This window comes from Boleophthalmus pectinirostris, unplaced genomic scaffold (assembly GCF_026225935.1).
Source record: "Boleophthalmus pectinirostris isolate CB_2022bp ecotype Guang Dong unplaced genomic scaffold, ASM2622593v1 HiC_scaffold_21, whole genome shotgun sequence".
NCBI classification, from domain to species: Eukaryota; Metazoa; Chordata; class Actinopteri; order Gobiiformes; family Gobiidae; genus Boleophthalmus; species Boleophthalmus pectinirostris.
The window spans coordinates 18,393,094-18,412,764 of NW_026571175.1; the positions used below are offsets into that span (position 1 = coordinate 18,393,094).

Here is a 19,671-nt window from a genome sequence, read left to right on the forward strand (position 1 = left end):
AGGTTTGGATTATACAGTATGAGCAAAGGAATTGTGGTATGAGCAACAAACAGATGTGTGCATATCACTTGACCTGTCATTTAACGACTTTTCCTTTTTTCTTTATCTAAATTAATTTAGTAATACATTTCAATTCATATTACTAATATCTATGACTCTTGATAGAACACAACTGGGCCTAGTTTTCTATTGAGTAAAGTATTTCTGATTAGAAGTTAAAAAACATCCTGTCTGAGATTACTGAAAGTAATAATTAGCGATCACTGTTCTAAACCTAAGCTCAGATTGACGCATATATGGTCAAAGTAACTCTGATAAGACACAATTGTGTTATTGGAAGAATAGTGTTATTTGCATGAGCAGGGAAGGGCTACCCTTTGTACATACTTATCTTCACTTGGCCTAAAATCAAGGTTGCAAACCTGGCAGCATTCCAGTCCCCTTATGTTTTGCACCACAACCAACAATGGCAAAACATGCTGTCGACACCTACACACGCGCAACAGTACAACAGAGATACAAGAATATGTGCCTATAGGAAAGGTATATAGGCATTTTGTAATTGCCATAGGTTATTTTTAGGGTTCGTCAACTTTTTTCTCTTGTCTTGTTGCTACTATAAAACAGTCGATCATTGGTTAAACTGTTCAAGACTCCTGTGAGAAGTACAAGAACCAGAGTGTCCTCCTCGACGCTGGAAATGCTCCGCTGCGTGCGTTACTAGCCCTCAGTCCAGCTGCGGTCCAATGAAGTGGAGAGTGGGCGTGACTTCAAGCCCCAAAGCTTTATAAAATTCCCCCATACATCCGCATTTCACGTAATAAACAAAGCAAGGCGTTTTCAGAGCTAGAGTATCCGATCTGACACAAGGAAAACGTTTGTTCGAAGGCTGTTTGAGGAAGTGTTTACTCAGGACAATCAAAGCATCACAGGTAGGTTTTCACTTCAGTCAATAAACTAAATACTTTTTAGTAAGAAATACCCTATGTAAGCTACTGTAGCCTGCATGTAGTTAAAATAGGTCTACATTTAACAGGTTACTTTACGTGCATGCCATTTGATACTCATACATGTGACAGACGGATGTTTCTTTTGAAGATGGGACTTGATATAAACAAATTAACTTTTCAGCAAGTTGTAGGCTATACCATGTAGACTATCCATGGAGTATTTTTTTACTAATGAGTGAAATGCATATATATAACCGCATGAAGGGTTCAATCATGCCCTAAATTCAGAGTCCTGTGAGTTTGAATTATAGCCTACTGTAAAACCTGACTGGACTAGAAAAGTCAGTTTTAGTGGGAACACAGGCAGCATGGATGTTGTTTGAACATGTATGCCTCTATTGTTTATCCCACAGACAGACCTGCCTCTGAGCAGAGTGTGCTACAGAGCTCCACAACATTTTGATATCTTTTGCAGTACAAAATGTAGGCCGGCTTACTGCAGCGCCTGCCCTGCTGCTGTTGCCACTCTGATTTGACAGATTAAGCAAGTTCCCAAAGATTAGGAAAGCAATCGTTGTTTTTACAGATGGATGCAGGCTTGTGGATTTAAAACTGTACAGACACCATGTGCACGGCCTGGACTTGATTCTACCCCTCCCCTAAAATAGTTGAATTGCTTTACAAATCTAATCTCACAGTATACTACTCTCACACAGTTTTGTAACTTTGATTCCCTGGATTAAAGGAGTGTATCAGGGTTTAGTGTGGAAAAACAAGGGCTCATGTAGAACACCGCAAAGCAGCAGCCTGTTGTGGTCCATGTCTTAAATATTAAGATTCTGCATAGTGTAAACAAAACTTCTGCACTTGAGGCATAATGTTGAATAAATAAGTAAAGTGTTTCATATTTGATAATACAGTACAAATAGGCCTCATATATACTAATACAAATACCATTATGTTATGGTTAAATTAGTTCCAGAATTCCAGTTCAATCTAGGTCATTCTTTGTGGATGATCCCAGTCTATATCCTCCCACCATTTCCTGTTAATGATTGCATAACATTGTTTCATTTCTCCCTGGGCCAAAATGTTTAAATACTTTATGATTTTTGCCCTTTTTATTTTAACTTTTAAAATAAAAATGCAACAACAAATTGTTATAGGGGTCATGCTAAAACTGGTTGAACCTGTGTTTGTGAGAGTGGATGATTTGTAGAGATTTATAAAAAAAAAAAAAAAAAAAAAAAAACTCCTAAGACAGCATGGACTAGTTTGAATAAGAAAAAAAAGAAGAAAAAAAAAAACACTTCTTGAACATCTGTGTACTTTCACCTCATGATCAGACAATGGCAGTTGCAGAAACACTGGGTTCATAGGGTCTGAATGTCCAGCCTTTAAATCTCCACCTCCACTGAACTTCACCCACGTCAAACATTAGCTCAGGAACATCTCTGTGTTATCATGTGGCCTAGTTTGTGGAGATCCTAGCTGGCACCTGGCTACTAGTGGATGTGAAATGGCATTATCCATTTCTAAAAAATATATAGTCTACCACATAATTGCAAGGAAATTAATATTCTAACTTTTCAATATTGCACATTTACATTACATCATTATACACAAGTCTTTTGTGACATTCAGAACTTTTTATTATTTTGTAACAAGCTTTTTCCCCCCAATATGTGGTCTTTTCATGTTGCTTGTCATAAAGCGGTCACATGTCTTTGGAATCTGTACGGGGGCTGATCTCTTGTTCTCTAACAAAGATCCCGCAGTGCTGAGACGGCCATGTTTTTGGAGGCCTCTGCAGAAAAATGAACCTGTTGTGTGATACTCCTCTTCCTTGTGCTATTGTCAGAGCCAGCTTAATCTGGTTTGTGCCATGTACAAGCATGTGCATACAGGACCAGTGTGTGTCTAGGGTGTATACTCCTCCTGTGATATGGGCAGAAATTTGAACAAGCTACAAATCTTTGCCCTTTGAAAACCTTGCAATCCTGACAGGTTTGGCTTGGTTCACATGTAGAAAGCATGAATGAAAATCTTAAACTGCAAACATGGCAACACTGCAACTTCTCAGCAACAAGGGACAAACAGTGGGAAACTATAGGTGCTAATCCAGAGGGGTATTGAAAAGATGTTTGGGTGTATTGATGGGAAAGTGCACTTCCTTTTCCTATTGGTCAATCTAGGACCTAAACCAGCTTCTGGCTCTCAGGACGGTGCAGGGACCACAGTACAAAGACCTCTGTTGACTGACTGGTTCCATTAGCATGCATAGCCACTGCTAGTTCACTCTCCTCTAACTTAGCATCAGGATCAGCAGAACAAACTAACGCCTGGCATCTCCACACAAGACCATTTTTCTTCTACTCTAAGCCCCTCGCCATCCCTTTGTCTTTATGTCCCTTATATTTACCCGTTCACTCTTCCAGAAAGGAAACCCATTGAAATCATTCTTTATCATGTCAGGGTTTTTTTGTTTTTTTTGTTTTCAAACATTTTAGTTGCAACAGTATTTTCACATTATGTTGTTTTATGCGCTGGATAAGTTTGAGTGTATTAGAGGTGGGTGGGGCAGGTGAAGTTCTCCATGTGGGTGTGGTCTTCTCGTGTCACTGCAGGTAACTGTGCCCGTCACTACATGCTCCCGCTCTGTACATTTAACATACTTTGTTTGATAAGACACACACCCAGCTGGAAGGCATTTGTCATTTTCTTTTCAAAGAACCAACCTTAAGTGCATATTTAAACTTTGTGAAGTCAAATTAAATGTTACTTTATTCTCACAGACTCCTATCAGCAAAAATGGATGATATTCAGACTGTTGAGTCAAAACCACTGTTGGTTGACAGGGAGTTACCGGTAAGTACTCCCTTAAAAAATAATGGAATTTATTACAGATAAAAATATAATTTTATGCTAAGCATTGGTGTATCATTTAACTGTACAAAACATGTTTGGCCATGCTGTAGATGTAGACAGGATGAAGCCTGCAGGTTATTGGATTAGAGCATGTTACAATGTAATTAGTTTTGTGTTTTCACCACTGTTCTTCCTTCACAGGGTCTGAGAGAGGCTGTAATGCAGCTAGTTGTTAAGGTGAGTCTCTATAAACTGAAATCTGAATAGTTTAATTGTAGCTTAGTCTGAAAACTTTTACCCTGTCAAAGTAATTTTTTAGTACCATCTAGTGGTGGATAAACTAAAATGCCAGCATATTGATCAATGCACTAGAGACGGTGGCCCATTTATCACACTGATGGCTGTGTCACTGTGATGTCATAAAAGCAATGATCTAAATTGAATCATGCTAATTCTCTTTAAAAGTGATGAAATACATTGCAAACTTAAATTTATTAAGTGTGATTTGTGCTTTGTTCGAGTAGGACCTTGGATAGAGTACCTTTGTACACGAGTATTAACATGTTTCTTTGGTGTCTGTATTGTGAGACATTTTGAGATATTTTTTTAACTTGTCATAGCTTGTAAAGCTGCATTGATGAATGGGTGGAGTGTTTTGTTCATTTGTGTTCCTGAGCTAATTCACTCTACGTGCCCTTGATTTGATCTGCTGCCAGTGCCACACTGACCAGATACCAGCAGGCAAAGTGCTAACAAAGCCGGTGTATATATTATAAAACCACTACTTTTAGGAGTTGTTTATAGAAATACATGAGTATGTGTTCAGTTAATTAATTGATTTTTTAAATGACTGTAGCAGTGAAGAGTAGAATGGTGTTTGTGTGTTCTGGGTATGAACTGTTTTGTTTTGTGTTGTAGTACGTTATTATCCCTGTAGGGAAATTGTCCTCTGCATTTCACCCATTGTTTCAGGAGCAGTGGGCAGCACATGAGGGACCCATCTCCATGATCTTGTTGCTAGGCTTGGTCAGAACTACCTTAGCTGGAGGGTTTTACCTATGGTGCATGTTTTGGGTTGATGGGGGAAACCAGAGTGCCTGGAGGAAACCCACCCAGACAAGAGAAGAACATGCAAACTCCTCACATAAAAGCCCTGGTGAAACTTGTAGGTCGGCTCTTGATTTCGGTCAGTTCAAACTGGTTTAGGACATGCCCTCATAGGTCACGTCACTCCTGACCCTTAACTTGTTTGTCTTGGTTTACTCCATTACTCCATTTCACCATTGCAGCTAATAAAAATGCATATTTACAGTTTTGAAAAAAGTTAAGAAATTATTAATTTAATTAATTAATTTAACATTGCGTTGGGAAATATTATGCATTGGGCAATCATTAATAATATTCCTTAATAAATTTTTAGTTTAAATACAATTTTCTAATTCAAAATAAACATACATATGATTATTATAACGATTACTATTATTATTAAAAATTCACCTCATAGTGTCCGCTTGTTACTCAGTGCATCTCTGTCTGACATTGGCTGATCCAATTTAAGGATCTGTTCTTCCAGAATTAGCTTGTTTTGACGAGCCCGCAATGCACTATGGGAGGCCAGGAGCTTAGGCCACCTGGTAAGCAACAGGGGTATAAAATGCAGCTCTTGCAGTTGGTCTTAGTAACTTTATAGACTTGACAGCTACTTGAATTTGTGTTTTTAAGTCATTTTTAGTTGGGACTATTGGCTGCAAACATGGTTCTGGAGGATTCTGATGTGGAGATGATTGTGGCAGAAATTGAAGTGGCTGTGAGTAACTTTGCAAAGTGGTTAATAGTTGAAAACCTGCTTGATGATGATGTTTTGTGGGATGAGAAATAAAATGTGTTAATCAAACCAAGTAATGTAATGTAGTTTTTTGCCTTTTTGTTGGCTTTTATATTGTTTTCTTTGTTTTAATTGCAATGTTTGCATTTCAAAGTTCAAACTGTAAGAATTCTTATTAACAGTATATTCAGTTTTAACTTTTTAAAATGATTGTGAATAAAAATATAAAATTGTGTTTTCTAACAGGAGCATGATGTGGAGACTCCACATGGAAGGGTTCACTGTACAATGAAAGGGGTTCCCAAGGGCGACAGGCCAATTATTCTCACCTATCATGACATTGGACTCAACCGTAAGTGAAGCTTCTTATACCACAGTTTTCACTAAATGTAAATTAAGTAAATTGAGGTCTTGCTCACTGAATTCACACAAGTAATCTCCTCTGGCTGAAATGTTCAATATGTAAACAAGGGCTAGGACAGATTTTGACTTGCAAAACCTGAAACATGAGAAGGGAGGGAAAAAACCTTTATTCACACTCTTAATCTGCATAGTGAGTATCTATTTTTTATTCATGAACAATTCTGTTTTTCACAGACAAAACCTGCTGGGACACACTTTTTAACCATGAGGACATGTCGGAGATTATGCAGCATTTTGCCGTGTGTCACGTGGATGGTCCCGGGCAACATGAAGGAGCAAACACCTTTTCCACTGGGTGAGCCAGACGTGCACAAACACACAAACTAATGTGTGTCAGGTAGTCCCTGGCCTTTGACTTAAAGCTAAAAGATCACAGCGGATATACTTAAGGCGACCTAATTTATCAAGGGCACTTGAGGTGTTTGTCCTGTTCACTCTAATCTCTCCATTGCTTCATGTCACTGAGTTCCACTTGCAATGATAGTGACAATGTTTACTGTCATCCAGTAACTTATTGAAATTACCAACAGATATGAATACCCCTCAATGGACCAGCTGGCAGAGACCCTCCCCCTGGTGCTCAAGCATTTTGGGTAACTTGACTTTTCAGTGTCCACTTGTTCTTTTCACTCTTAAAGATATCTTCTAATCCGTTTTCTAACAGTACCCCTGTCTGTCTGTGTGCTCTAGGCTCAAGAGTGTCATCGGAATGGGCATTGGAGCAGGGGCTTACATTTTAACTCGATTTGCTGTAAGTTGCCCCCCACTTCACACTTTAGCCAAACTTCATAATTCGCCTTTGGGTTTAATCAGTATGAGATTAGCACAGGCAGCTAATGCATCACTCTTTCTGTGGATTTTGGCAAAGTCCTATTGCTTTTGCCTGCTGAGCCATTAAAAGCCTGAGGAATGTCCCAATGCAAGACCAACATTGTGATCTGTAGGGAGTCTGCCTTTGTTGATGAAGCAAAGAGAGATACTATATTTAACTATTAAAAGTGAAATGTAACCAATTACCAAAAAAAAATCAAATCTTCATTCAAAACTATGGTGTTTTTTGTTTTGTTTTTTAGCTTGACTATCCAAATATGGTGGAGGGTTTGGTGCTTATCAACATCAACCCATGTGCTGAGGGTTGGATGGACTGGGCTGCCCACAAGGTTTGTCAACTGGAAAAGTGTAAATTATCTTTAAATCAAATAAATATTTAGCATGTATCTAATGTGTGTAACTACATTTAGATCAGTGGCTGGACTCATGCCGAGCCTGACATGATCATCACCCATCTCTTTGGAAAGGTACGCACATTTGTACAGCCCTGTGTAATGTATTTGTACATGCTTAAATATATTCCCAGTGTTTTGGTCAGAAGCACTGATAATAAATAATTCTCACGGTAGGAGGAGATCCATCACAACCAGGACCTGATTGCTACATACCGCCACCATATTATAAATGACATGAACCAGTTTAACCTACATCTTTTCGTCAAGTCATATGAAAAGTGAGTCGCATACAACAAATTTGACTGTAAAAATGGCTCTATTTGTTAACACAATATGTTTACAGTCGTAGAGATCTGGAAATTGAGAGACCTGTCCCTGGAACCAATGTTAGAACTCTCAAGTAAGTTGTTACTGAAGTAGAGGAGTAACTGGCCTTTGCTGATGCATAATTTACATGAAGAGTAATGTTGATTGTTTTCTCAGATGCCCTTCTCTTCTGGTGGTTGGTGATAACTCTCCTGCTGTTGAAGCTGTTGTAAGTAAAAATTAAACACTTTTATTGAGAATCTTTTTCACTGTAAGCTTTCAAGAATAAGGAAACAAACCATTATTTCAAGCCTCTCCAATTAAATTTACCTAATTAGGTTAAATTGTTGCGTAACTTCTTTCCAATGCCACAAATAATTAGAAGCCCAATTCGCATAATTCCATTACATCTGTTACTTGTTGTTATTGTTATTAGAATTAAGATTATTGTTATTGTTGTTCTAGTTGTTATTGTATATTTTTCAATAGCATTTTATTAACTACAGGTTGAGTGCAACACCAAGCTGGACCCTACCAAGACTACCTTGCTTAAGGTGAGCCCCCTTCACTCCTATTTGTCTTATATCCTTATTCAGATAAAAACAGCCTTGATGGAAAGACATGTACTGATAAGTTTCCAGTGGCTCAGCATTTACCTGGTCACTAATTAACCATAGATAGGAGCGCTTATGTGTCCTCAGGGGCAGTGTGTGTATGCATGTTGTTACTCAGGACACGATCTGTTGCAAGTGACCTACTTGTGTTACCCTATGGCTGCTTTTTATGATGCACATCTCCGACCAAATAACAGTTTGTGCTTGGCGGGCATGCTTTATTGGGGTTAACAGTCCATGTTGTAGATGAACACTGATTAGAGCTAAGTGGAGCAAGGTGTTCAGTATGTTCAGGGAAACCTGTAGAGGGTAATGGATGGTAATGATGTGTGTCTGCTGTTGCATAAATGTAAAACTGGACCCATCCAAATAACCACAATTTTCTCTTTTAACACAGATGTCCGACTGTGGAGGCATGCCCCAGGTTGATCAGGTGTGTATGAACAAATTACTAGCTAGACCTGCATAATCACCAAAGGGGTGGATAGTGTGAAGAGGCTGCATATAAGAGCATTAACAAGTAGTTGTAATCCTCTGTTCTGCACTGCACACCTGTTCATGGCAGCTGTCATATTAGAAAGCTGAGCAATAAGCATTTGATGAGACAGTGGAACCGTCAGTGTTGAGTAAACACAGGGTTTGATGTCAGTCAAGCTAATAATTGTTTCTATTTTGTTGCAGCCTGGCAAACTGACTGAAGCATTCAAGTACTTTATCCAAGGCATGGGATACAGTAAGTATTGTAATTACTAAAGAGTGGAAAAGCTTGATGAATAGGACACACATTTTATTTTGCCCCCTTGTGGTTAGACGATGCATACAACAAAGTGATACAATTTTATGAGTAACTCTTATAATCACTACACTTCAACTTGAAGGTCATGCTAGGCAAGATATTAAAACATCTGTATGTATCAAGCTGCTTTGTACAAGTCCGTATAACTAAGGTTGCTTTCATTGTTGAATGGTGACTTAAAAACATTCTGGATATTTTATATCATAACTGATTTATTTATTGCATGAGAAGTCTTTCAACCTGGTTTTGTGAGACCAAATATGTTTCCTCTCCCTACAGTGCCCTCTGCCAGTATGACCCGTCTGGTCCGCTCCCGCACTGCGTCAGGCTCAAGTGTTGCCTCTATGGAAGGAAACCGGTCCCGATCTCACACACACGATGGTAATCGCTCGCGTTCTCACACCAACGAGGGCCGCAGTCGCAGTCATACGGCCGAGAGGGGGCGCTCTCACACAGATGGTACCACAGACGGCGTGGACCAATCTGCGCCCAAGTCTACCGAAGTGTCCTGCTAAACCATACGCTCACCAGATGAGTTCAGAAACCTCTCCAAAGTTCCCAAAGTTGGTGCTGCGATGCCCCTAACTGCACGTCGTGATTCACAATAACAAACAAGAACTGGAATTTCAGAGAATTTAGTCCTGTTAATACGCACAACTATACTCCATCTAAAGTGAACATGTTTTTTGCATTGCCAGTTTCCTGAGGAGGGACGTTTTTGGCAAAACAAGTTTTAAATCACTAATTCTTGAGACCAGTGCAGTTAGAGGCAACTTTGCATGTGGGGACACAGAACTGAAACAGTGAATGTCAGAGAAAGCTGTGGCTAGAGTTCTAATATTCATTTGACAAACATGATATGTTTAAATGGCACAGCTTTCTCAGCTATACCTGACTGTAAATGTCCAGTTTTCTGTCGACCTATTGATTACCCAATATTTTACTTTTATGTCTAAGGTTAAATTGTTTGTATGTAGGTGCAGATTTTTAGATATGGAGACTGAATTGGAGGCATTTGGATTAATACTAAAGATGTATCTTTTGAAGGGATATAACTAATATCTTGTGTATAAAGCAAGTAATGTTTCATCCTGCACCTGTTATTTTAATGCATCCCGTACCTGATGATTTTTAATGATTTCAAAAATTACAGATTTTTAGAGAAAACATTTGCATTATACATTGTTATGTTGGTGATTCTGATTCAGACATTCCTCACTTTTATGGTGATCTCTATGCAAATAAGCACAAAGGAACAAAGATGTGCCATGATATGTTGACTTTTAGGCAAGTTGCTCTGATCTGGTTGTGGATTTCTGGGTGAGGGAATTGATATGTCCACATGTTATACTCCCACATGTATTACTTGCACTAAAGCAACATTTGCTTTGTAGAAAACAACAAAACAGCTTTGTAAAGATGCAATATTCATCTGCCTAATGCTGTAGAAATGCATTACAATGACGCAAGTTTGTATTTATTAAAAAATACAATAAAAACGTATAACATGTTTCCTGGTTGTGTGATTTATTACTGAAATAGTTGGTGCATTAATTTAACATTAGAAACTGACACCATGTAATCTAAACATACAAGGGTCTATTCTTGACATATTTTATCAAAAGGCGATATAAATTAATAAAATATAATGCAATATAATTTAATGTTTTATCTTTATATTTTTACTGTACTGCATATTAAATACAAGTACAATTCTCGCCATGCTTAAGTAATTCACTCTAAATACATGAACACATTTCTTATTTACAGATTTTCCAATAGGAAAAAAATGTTACAAGATAATCATGCAAGTGACACCTTTTAGTCCATGACTTCTGGGTAGCTGTAGTAGCTCTCAAGGTCTTGGAAGATGTCATTTGGGTTTTTGCAACTGAGGTTACAAAAACAAGCCTGAACCCACAACATTTTCCAGCTGAAGTCAGTCCCATTGGGACATTCAAACTCCACATCAATGGTCTTGGACTTATACGGAATGCAGCAGCGCTCATCTGTGCAAACCCCACAATACTTAGGCCTGTACTGCTTCTTACTGGTGCACCCCGAGATAGTGAAGTTGAAGGGCTGCTCATCCCTGTAGATGTTCAGACACTTTTTACCTGGCTGAGATGCAGATTGCCTGATATTAATGATACATAACTTCAAAATAATCACATGAATAATATCTAGTATTTGGTACCTTGATGTGTTTGGTGATGTCCACCTCACAGGGGCGCAGGTTGCACAGCCGGGATTCTTTCACCAACTCACACTGGTCATTATCATTTGAAATCCTCAAGGAAACACCACGCCCACATGTCTTAGAACAGGGGCTCCAGGAGGTAGTTTGGGTGATGCAGTTTTTGTGCCAGCTTTGGGTCCCAACTGGTAGAGCTGTAAGCATTTTATTGTATTTTATTGATTGTATTGAGCAATTATTTTGGGATATGTTAATTGTCCATTTGGTTTTCAATTTTGATTGCCAGTAGGAAAGCAACAGCAGGGATCTGATCCAAAAAAAGCATGAAGGCTGTTTGACAGGAAAAGATAAGCCCGTCCTGTGCTGTGAACTGACACAATTAGTGAGGACTTTGGAACTGCAACCCAACTCACTGAACTCACTCATATAATTTTAATTCCTCTCAAGGGAAGTTCATAAATCTGACCATAGGACATACCAACATATATGGAGCTTACCATCTATAGCATGTCTTGGAGCCGTTTTGCGCCCTCTCTTGGGTTCATCGCAAATCCACTGCTCACAGCACTGTCCCCGAATTTTGACCCGTCTGGGACTCTGGCACCAAACCCGTGGAGGTTGGGACTCTGTGCACAGGGACACGCAGCCAATTGCTCCATTCACACACACACACTGGTATTTACAACTGGGCTTGAAGCTCTGTCCGTTACGATAGATCACACCATCATGCTCACAGCCTGTTCCCACCATATCTAACAGAAATAAGGGAGCAAAGGGTAGACTTAGAAGAGAAACACAGCATTCAGCATGCATAAATTGTACGTAAACAAATTTGTGGTTACAATAAAATTTACTAGAAAATATTGGGATAATCAACATTTTTCTAATTGTCTACCCTGGCATTTTTCAAGTGGTTATGCCTGGACAAATTTCTTGAATAAAAGGCAGTTGCAATTGAAGAACAAAATAAACATATTGGTACATCAGTCACTTAGCCTAAAACAAGCATCTTAAGTAAAATTCAGTAAATAATGTTGATATGTATGCATATTTGTTGTTTAACTGTGAGAGACACTTACATGCACACACTCCCTTTTCGTACCTAGGCTTGTCTCTGCTGTAGTCACAGTACAGCCCCTTGTGATAGTCGCAGGTGTCAGCCTCGTTGCACGTTTCCCCCACCTGTCTGGCACAGGCCTTGCAGCAGTCACAGCCGTCCATCAGCAGACTGACCCCGGGCGGACAGCGCGGAGTCTCAAGAGGACACTGGCAGGGCCACTTACAGTACTGTGTGCGGTTAAAGGAGTCTACAGCAGCAGTGGTTGGTGGCATGGCAGTGGATTTCTGTGTGTAGACCTGCAGGTGGCAAGCATTTTATTACTGTAGCCTATTTTGTCATAAATTATTAAAATAAATCATAACACAATATATTAATCCAGGCACAAAGGGACTAAAAGCCATTAAATAAAGCAGAGATAAAATACTTAAACAACACCTTTTGAAATAGCCTAGGTGTACTTTTATAGGTAATAGCATTCCTTTTAAATAAAATATGATCAATGCAGCCCTTTTATTTCTGACACAGTTTTGATAACAGGGATCCCAGGTTACTTGACAAAGACATTGTATACACAAGCTGTCCATCAATCTCACCAAGCACAAAGGATGGTAACAACAGCAGCTAATGGAACTCCCATGTTTTTGTTCCATTTCCACTGCGGTGTCAAATAGCACTAATGCTACAAACTACTGTTCTTTTGAACATGCCACAGATGCTATTACAGCTGGGATCACATGGCATTCTGAAACATAAACAAAGGAGTATTCGGCTCCTCAAAATATACAATAGATGCAAATGTCTTTGAATGCGAGCAATTTTGACAAAAAAATTATCATTCCAATCGCAAGCACAACATTACAGAAACTGTCCTACTGGCAGACAGATTACATGTTTTGGAAAATAATATACATTTTGAAATACGGTGCACTTACCAAATGCACCGCATGGTGGGAGGATTGCACTGCAAAATGTGATAAAAGGTTTAGCAGAAAGTTATTATGTAAGCTCAATGCCTAAAGCCAGGACCATTGAGGATAACCATTGTGACAGTAACAGTTATGACGCAGCCACTCCAATAATGAAAATATGTCTGCAGGCAGGGCACGCGACACTTCAGCCAAAAAAGTTGCTGATTACACGTAATTACGCAGGCCAATTAAAATTAAAATTTACTCCAGCTCATCAGTTGCCTCATCAGCCAGTCCCTGCCTTCTAAATTCATCAGTGCATTGTGCAAAAGTTAACTGACATGTGTAATGGGCCTATAGTCCTATTATAGGCTAATTAAATTCAATTACCATTAAACAAGATACTCATAATAATTTTGCTTAGTTTGTAGGCTTGATTATTCTCATAAAACAATCAAGAGACGATCTCTACTTACCTGTTGAATCACAGCAACTGTTAGGGTCCACCACAGGAGCCAACTCATCACTGGTGAGGAGGTGCAAATGCATTGAGTCCAGAATAAAGTCCAACGTGTTTGTCCCAATAACCGCGCGTCCCGCCGCTTTTACGCAGGTGTACTACATCCTCGTCCTCCCGCGTGTGCCCCTCTGAGTGATCCAGCGGCCCGCTTTAGCTTGCGCACGGACTGACGTAAAGTCTGAAAAGGACGAGCTTCGCATATTTCTTCCAACACTCAAGGGATGGCTTTATACGTTTTTTCTTCTCTCCTTTTGCTGCACTGATAGTTAGAGTAGGGCGTGTCTGGAAATCCAAAAACTGTCCACAAGCCTCTTAGAGGTTATGTCACTTAGACCTGCATGGAAAGTTTTTAAACACATGATGTAAGGTCTATGGATGTATCATCTGAATTTACTTTACTTTGTCCAGGAAATGTTGTGCTTAAAGGGGCAAAAACATGCTTTTCAAATGTCACATACTTGGTCCTCACCAATTCACTTTATTCACTGTATTGGTAGCCTACAGACAAGATGTGCATCCTAGCCCTTACCAGAGCTATTCACTTAACGTAACGTCTGCTACTTGTCTTTCTTTTAATTTTCCCGGAAAAAAAATGCTTTGAAATGAGACCCACCCCTTCCAAAAGAATTCCTCTTAATTCCATCCCATGGAAAAATGGAAAAACAGAGCTTTGAGTGACTCTCTTCTCACAGGTTCACAAATATGACTGAAAAAAGGACAGAGGAGACGTTCTGAGCCATATTATTTACAGTGGCCCTTTAATCCGAGTCACAGAGCTGTCAACGTCAACAGGAGATCTGAGCTTTTCCCTGCAGTGACACTGGGATGACCCAACCCAATGCGCCCACTCAGTTCCTGTTTAGTACACCTAAAATATATACTAGAATAGAATAATGAGTTGTACTTTTGAAGCTTGTAATTGTCACCTTTGGATTTTCACTTTAACTTTGCAGGCAGTGAGAAGTGTTTCTGCACAGAATGATCTTGTTTGTAATCCACCAATGTAACAATAACACCATATGATTCTTAGTTCTTCTCAATCATAACACACAAAGAGAGTGGAATAGTAATTGGTAACATATTACAACCCTGAAAGCCATTACATCAATGATCTCTTTGCAAGACAAAAGTTTTCTATGCAAATCTTACTTTTACACAGTTTATGTGGCACCAATAAAAAGGGAGACATTCTCTAAATAACAGGGATGAGAGAAATTGGCCTAAATGGCTGTGCAGGACAACCAAAAGAGGCACAGGTGCTGATCAACACAGACATTTCTAAATAAGGCTGTCATTTTAGAAGCTAAGTCTAAATTTAAAAATAAAACAAAGGTATTTTGGTATGTGAAAAAATTAAGACACATAAATTTGAATGGCCATTATTTAAGATTTTGTCTAATTTCATTTTAATCTCTCATATCTCTCCAGACATTTCTGCCAACAGAAACAGACCACACATGGGATTATTCATGCTACATCTGTCTGCATCTGTCTTCTATTGTGCTTTGATATGTGAAAGGTAGTCTGTGCTGCACAGCTTTAATATTGGTCATACATTCATATTACCTTTGATGGATATGTCTGCTGTAATAGAAGCCAGCTCTGCAGCACCACAAGTGCTTTTCACATGGACTGGCTATAGTTTGTCAGCTGACTCTAAACCAGGGTGTTAAATGATTCAGATTGGAGACAAAAGGAAAAGGATTAGTCAGCCAATCACTGGATTCTAAAATTCCACTTGGAGAGGTGTTTTTGTACTTAAAAAGCCTCAAAGATATGTGATGTCACTAGTAACATGTAGAGTGTTTGTTGTGTCACCTAAAACTGTCAGTAGACTAATTCTGATTTACTGTAAGCCCAAATCTATGTTTCTAAAAAACAAAGATAGAGAGAAGAGTCATAGAGAGAAGAAATCCCAACTCAAAGTGCAGTTTTACTTTGGTAAAATGTGAATATGTGTGTCGACATAAGGAGGGCATGGCAGGTTGTGCTCAGAGCAGTAATTATGCTCTATCTATAGCCTGTGGTCTGAGGCTCAAGGATTGGAGAAAACATCTGCTACAGACTGAAAATACCAGGATCCTGGACTACGCCAAAAATACTTAGCAGTTTGTGTATTGTACCTTTTGCAAGCCTCTCCAAATGTTTTCTGAACATAAGCAAAAGCATATTCACACACACTTTGTGAGCTGTTCACATTATTTAATTGCAAACTGTGTGTTCTGTTAATAATTTCCTTACTTTATTAACACACTTCTATGGCTTAAGTGTGGCTGTCAGGTGGATAATCCCAACATGCTGTACAAACATTACAAACTAACAGTGCCATGCCAGAACTAACTTTAACTTTTCCTCCAGGTCAGAATGAGACTGAGGAAAACAAATAAGAACTAATGGGGGAACAAAACTTTCCTATGTTTCAGTAAGTTAAAAATATATAAATAGTGTTGATTTTCTCATCAGAAATCTTACCACTTGAGAACAACAAAACACTTATGAAACTCTTAGCACCAAAGTCACTGGTATAATTCTGCATTAATTGCACTTGTATAACAGTTTAGAGACATTTCAAATCAAAAACTTTTATAGCTAGAAACACTAAATGGTCAGGGTGTTTGCTGCACTTTCTTACAAAAATGTCCTAGGTTCAATCCACAGCTAGAACTGTTAATCTTTTTTAAGTGAAAGTGAAAGTATAGAATTATGATTACAGAATTCGTCCAACAATGGTGCACTGTGATCTGAATCACTGAATCTTGTGATATCTTAGTAAAAGTCAATGATTGTAACTAAGCAGAAATTCCTCACCTCACGTCAACCTGCTCATGTCCAGGCTGGGTCTTGTACGTGCTGGTACTGTGCCAGTCCACCACACTATTGTGTAACCTCATGTAGGTATTTCTGAAGTGATGGCTCAGATTAGGTCCATTTGTTCGGAGTTCGGACATGGGACCTTGCACCTAGAAAAAGAATGAATGCTTTCAGATGCTGCTTGCAAGAGAACTGTTAACCCTAATGTGTGTTGCAATGGTAAGTTGTGTGTATATGTCTGTTTTTCGCGTCTGGAGTCATAATATTTCACAACAAATATTCCAGTAGCATATCAGCACTTCATTTTACAGCATTACATTACATTACTTGCTTTATTAAAATATCATTCCTCTCTACACATTTTGGAAACCAGTTTAAGAAAGTGAAGTAGTAGTTCACATTTGATTTATTATTATTTTTACTATATACCTGCAAAAACATTCTTTAAATTACACACATACAATAACGTAAAATTCTGTAACAGTGGCACATGTAAATATATTGATTTCTTGACTGAAAGCCCATTCTTGTTTTGGAAAATCTCTGTATATGAATGGATGACTTGTTGAGGTCCAGGCGGCTCTTGATTGTCTCCCAGCCCAATGTAGGAATGCTTTGTCCGTCTGTTTATCCTGGCTGACCTGCTATCTAAAACGTCCTGGGCTGAGGATATGTGCGTCCGTGCGCAGCCAAGAATCAACATGAGGTGCTGTGTGACTTAAGGATAGGAAGGGACATTCATTTAAACTTCTTCACTAGGTGTGTCATGACAATTACTATATTGATTTATTGTTCAATATATAATGATTCTTTGAGAATATTACTAAAAGTGCAGAGGTTTTGTAGAGCCAATGAAATGTTTGTAAACTGTGGAGTGAGATCCTGTGCTTTTATGATTAGATATTGTATTTATTAATTTATGAACTTGAACAATCAGATCATTCTATCTGTAACTTCTATAACCAATTATTGATGCAAGTACTTAAGTGTTTGTTTTGTATTGTTTACAATATTATAGATTTAGAAGGTTATGTGGTATAAATCTGCTCTTGGGTTTTTGTGCCAATGGCTTAAATGAGTTGCAATATTATGGTTTATCGCTCATATTTAGTTTAGCATTATATCGCACAAAATACGTTATTTTAACAGGCCTGTTCTTTACATGGTGTTTATCCTACTCCATGCAGCGCCAATCTGAGTGACAGGGCTTAACACCATGCATATCCAAGGTAATCCATACTGCCTTATCTGATCTTTCTGCAAGTCATTTTTAAAGCTTTAAGTAATCTTATGTTGGATCTGGTCTGTCACACAATCAAGAAAAATGTCATGGCAATGCACTACTCAAACCAAAACGAATTAACTAACAGCAACTACACTGAGAAATAATACCATTATCAAAGACCTCTCACTATTTAAAAAAACATGTAATAATTCCTATACATCTTTTGTTCGATGATTTTGATTGAATCTAACAGTCAATGAATCATTACATTTGACATTATCAGTAAACTGGAATGAGTCAAGAATTTCAATGGATCCATCCTGACCAAACCTATTTTCTACAATGTCTTGGACTGAATCTATGTGATGTAGACATTGCTGATACAGATTACATACCCCAAAATGTAGATTGTAACATAATCCATTAACAACAGGAAAATGCTGCTGTATAATCCATTTATTTCAACAAAGTAACTGTAATTCAATTACCACTCATTCAAACAATAACTGTAACCGAATACAGTTACTCAGAATTTGTATTCTGATTACCTAACGCCAGTATATGTAACCTGTTACTCCCCAACACTGAATATGACATGACAGAACAAAACACTTATGGCCATATAAAATGCTCCAGTATGACTATTATTAACCCTGTGTCAGATTCAATTTGCTAAAAGATCATATGTTTCCTGTTTAATCAATGCAAATGGTTCCAGGCAGTAAAGGAAACTACTGTGACTGGCTTCATCTTTTATTATATCAGTATAACCTTGACAGAGAGAAGTTGACTGGTAGCCCTGAGATTTTTTGTGTGTAAATTATTCTAATGATGAAACATAAGTGGTTCATTGTGGCTCCATACCAGATGAGAATGACAAGGTAAATTCCACAGTAACAAACATCTGAGGAACGAGGAAAATGATAGGAATCACATGGGTGGGCTGCATCCACCCCAACATGTCCCTCATAAGGAGAAGAGACTTCACTTAACTTAATGACAGATAAAATAACAACAATATTTTTCTGACCAAATCTTTTGCGAGAAATGTTCCAAGAAAGCGACTGTGTTTATATTGGGAAGTCAGGAATTCAGTGGATATTTTTTGGATCATGTGGGAATGTGTCAGTCCATGCATTCATTGCAGTAAATTATAAAGGCCTAAACTTTTAAGAATGTTTGTTCTTTAGAAAAGAGATCTTATTACAAAAAAGTATTGTGTATTGTAACTAAATACATTTTCTCCCCATCAGTGTTTACTTGGCAGTATGCTACCTGTTTTTCACATAAGGTTAGATGTGTCAGCACAGCGAGTTGTCTTATTACATACCACAAGCACACACTACATGTCAGCAGTCACAAAACATATACTTGCACGTGTATGCTTAGTTCACATAAGCTGGGTTAAAAAGAAGTATGGTGGTTTCACAGGCGGATGGTAAAAACATGCATCATCAAAATAGCTCACTGGCTGATAATTAATGGGTAATAACTGATGACACACTGATAGAGCTGAAGGCCCATTTGGATCTCTGAGGAGAGCCACTGGATCCACTGTCATTATGGGCTTGGCAGGACCGCCTGGTAACACAAATGATAGTTACCCTGCCCTGAATGTGAAAGCTGGCATTATCTCCTGCATGTGTGTGTGTGTGTGTGTGTGTGCTGAACAGGGTTTATTATCAATACTATACACAGGGTTATAGTTTGCTTAATAAATTCACACTATGACCCAACTAGGGATATAATGGCTATAATCTCACATTCCTTCAAGTTCATTGATATAAATGATCCCTTTAATGCATGTAAATAGGAATAATGCATTTTGAAGCCCAGTATCCACATTTCTATAGTCTTCATAATAGGTTAGGGCTAAAGTGAAGGTTAGAATTGATCATACTATCAAAAAATGAGATATAAAAAACAAATGTGTCATGTTGTA

General features: G+C 38.4%; 2 protein-coding genes across 3 annotated transcripts; one reads left to right on the forward strand and one right to left on the reverse strand.

Moving 5' to 3' along the window:
* Positions 1-774: 774 nt before the first annotated feature.
* Positions 775-10,518, forward strand: ndrg1a (N-myc downstream regulated 1a). Of its 2 annotated transcripts, XM_055157064.1 has the most exons (17): positions 775-932; positions 3,746-3,818; positions 4,020-4,055; positions 5,551-5,625; positions 5,890-5,995; positions 6,241-6,361; positions 6,597-6,659; positions 6,757-6,817; positions 7,140-7,226; positions 7,308-7,364; positions 7,467-7,570; positions 7,636-7,692; positions 7,776-7,827; positions 8,105-8,152; positions 8,610-8,645; positions 8,894-8,945; positions 9,288-10,518. In XM_055157064.1, the coding sequence occupies exons 2-17, from the start codon at positions 3,762-3,764 to the stop codon at positions 9,521-9,523; spliced, it is 1,248 nt and encodes a 415-aa protein (XP_055013039.1). In that variant the 5' UTR covers positions 775-932; positions 3,746-3,761; the 3' UTR covers positions 9,524-10,518. The 2 variants fall into 2 exon arrangements, with proteins under 2 accessions (XP_055013039.1, XP_020788532.1); XM_020932873.2 differs by lacking the exon at positions 5,551-5,625.
* ccn4a (cellular communication network factor 4a) lies at positions 10,470-14,113 on the reverse strand. Its single transcript, XM_020932735.2, has 5 exons — positions 13,650-14,113; positions 12,285-12,561; positions 11,703-11,957; positions 11,206-11,399; positions 10,470-11,129 (listed from the first exon to the last, which is right to left on the reverse strand). Exons 1-5 carry the CDS (start codon positions 13,695-13,697, stop codon positions 10,830-10,832), a joined length of 1,074 nt encoding a protein of 357 aa, XP_020788394.1. The 5' UTR covers positions 13,698-14,113; the 3' UTR covers positions 10,470-10,829.
* Positions 14,114-19,671: the final 5,558 nt, after the last annotated feature.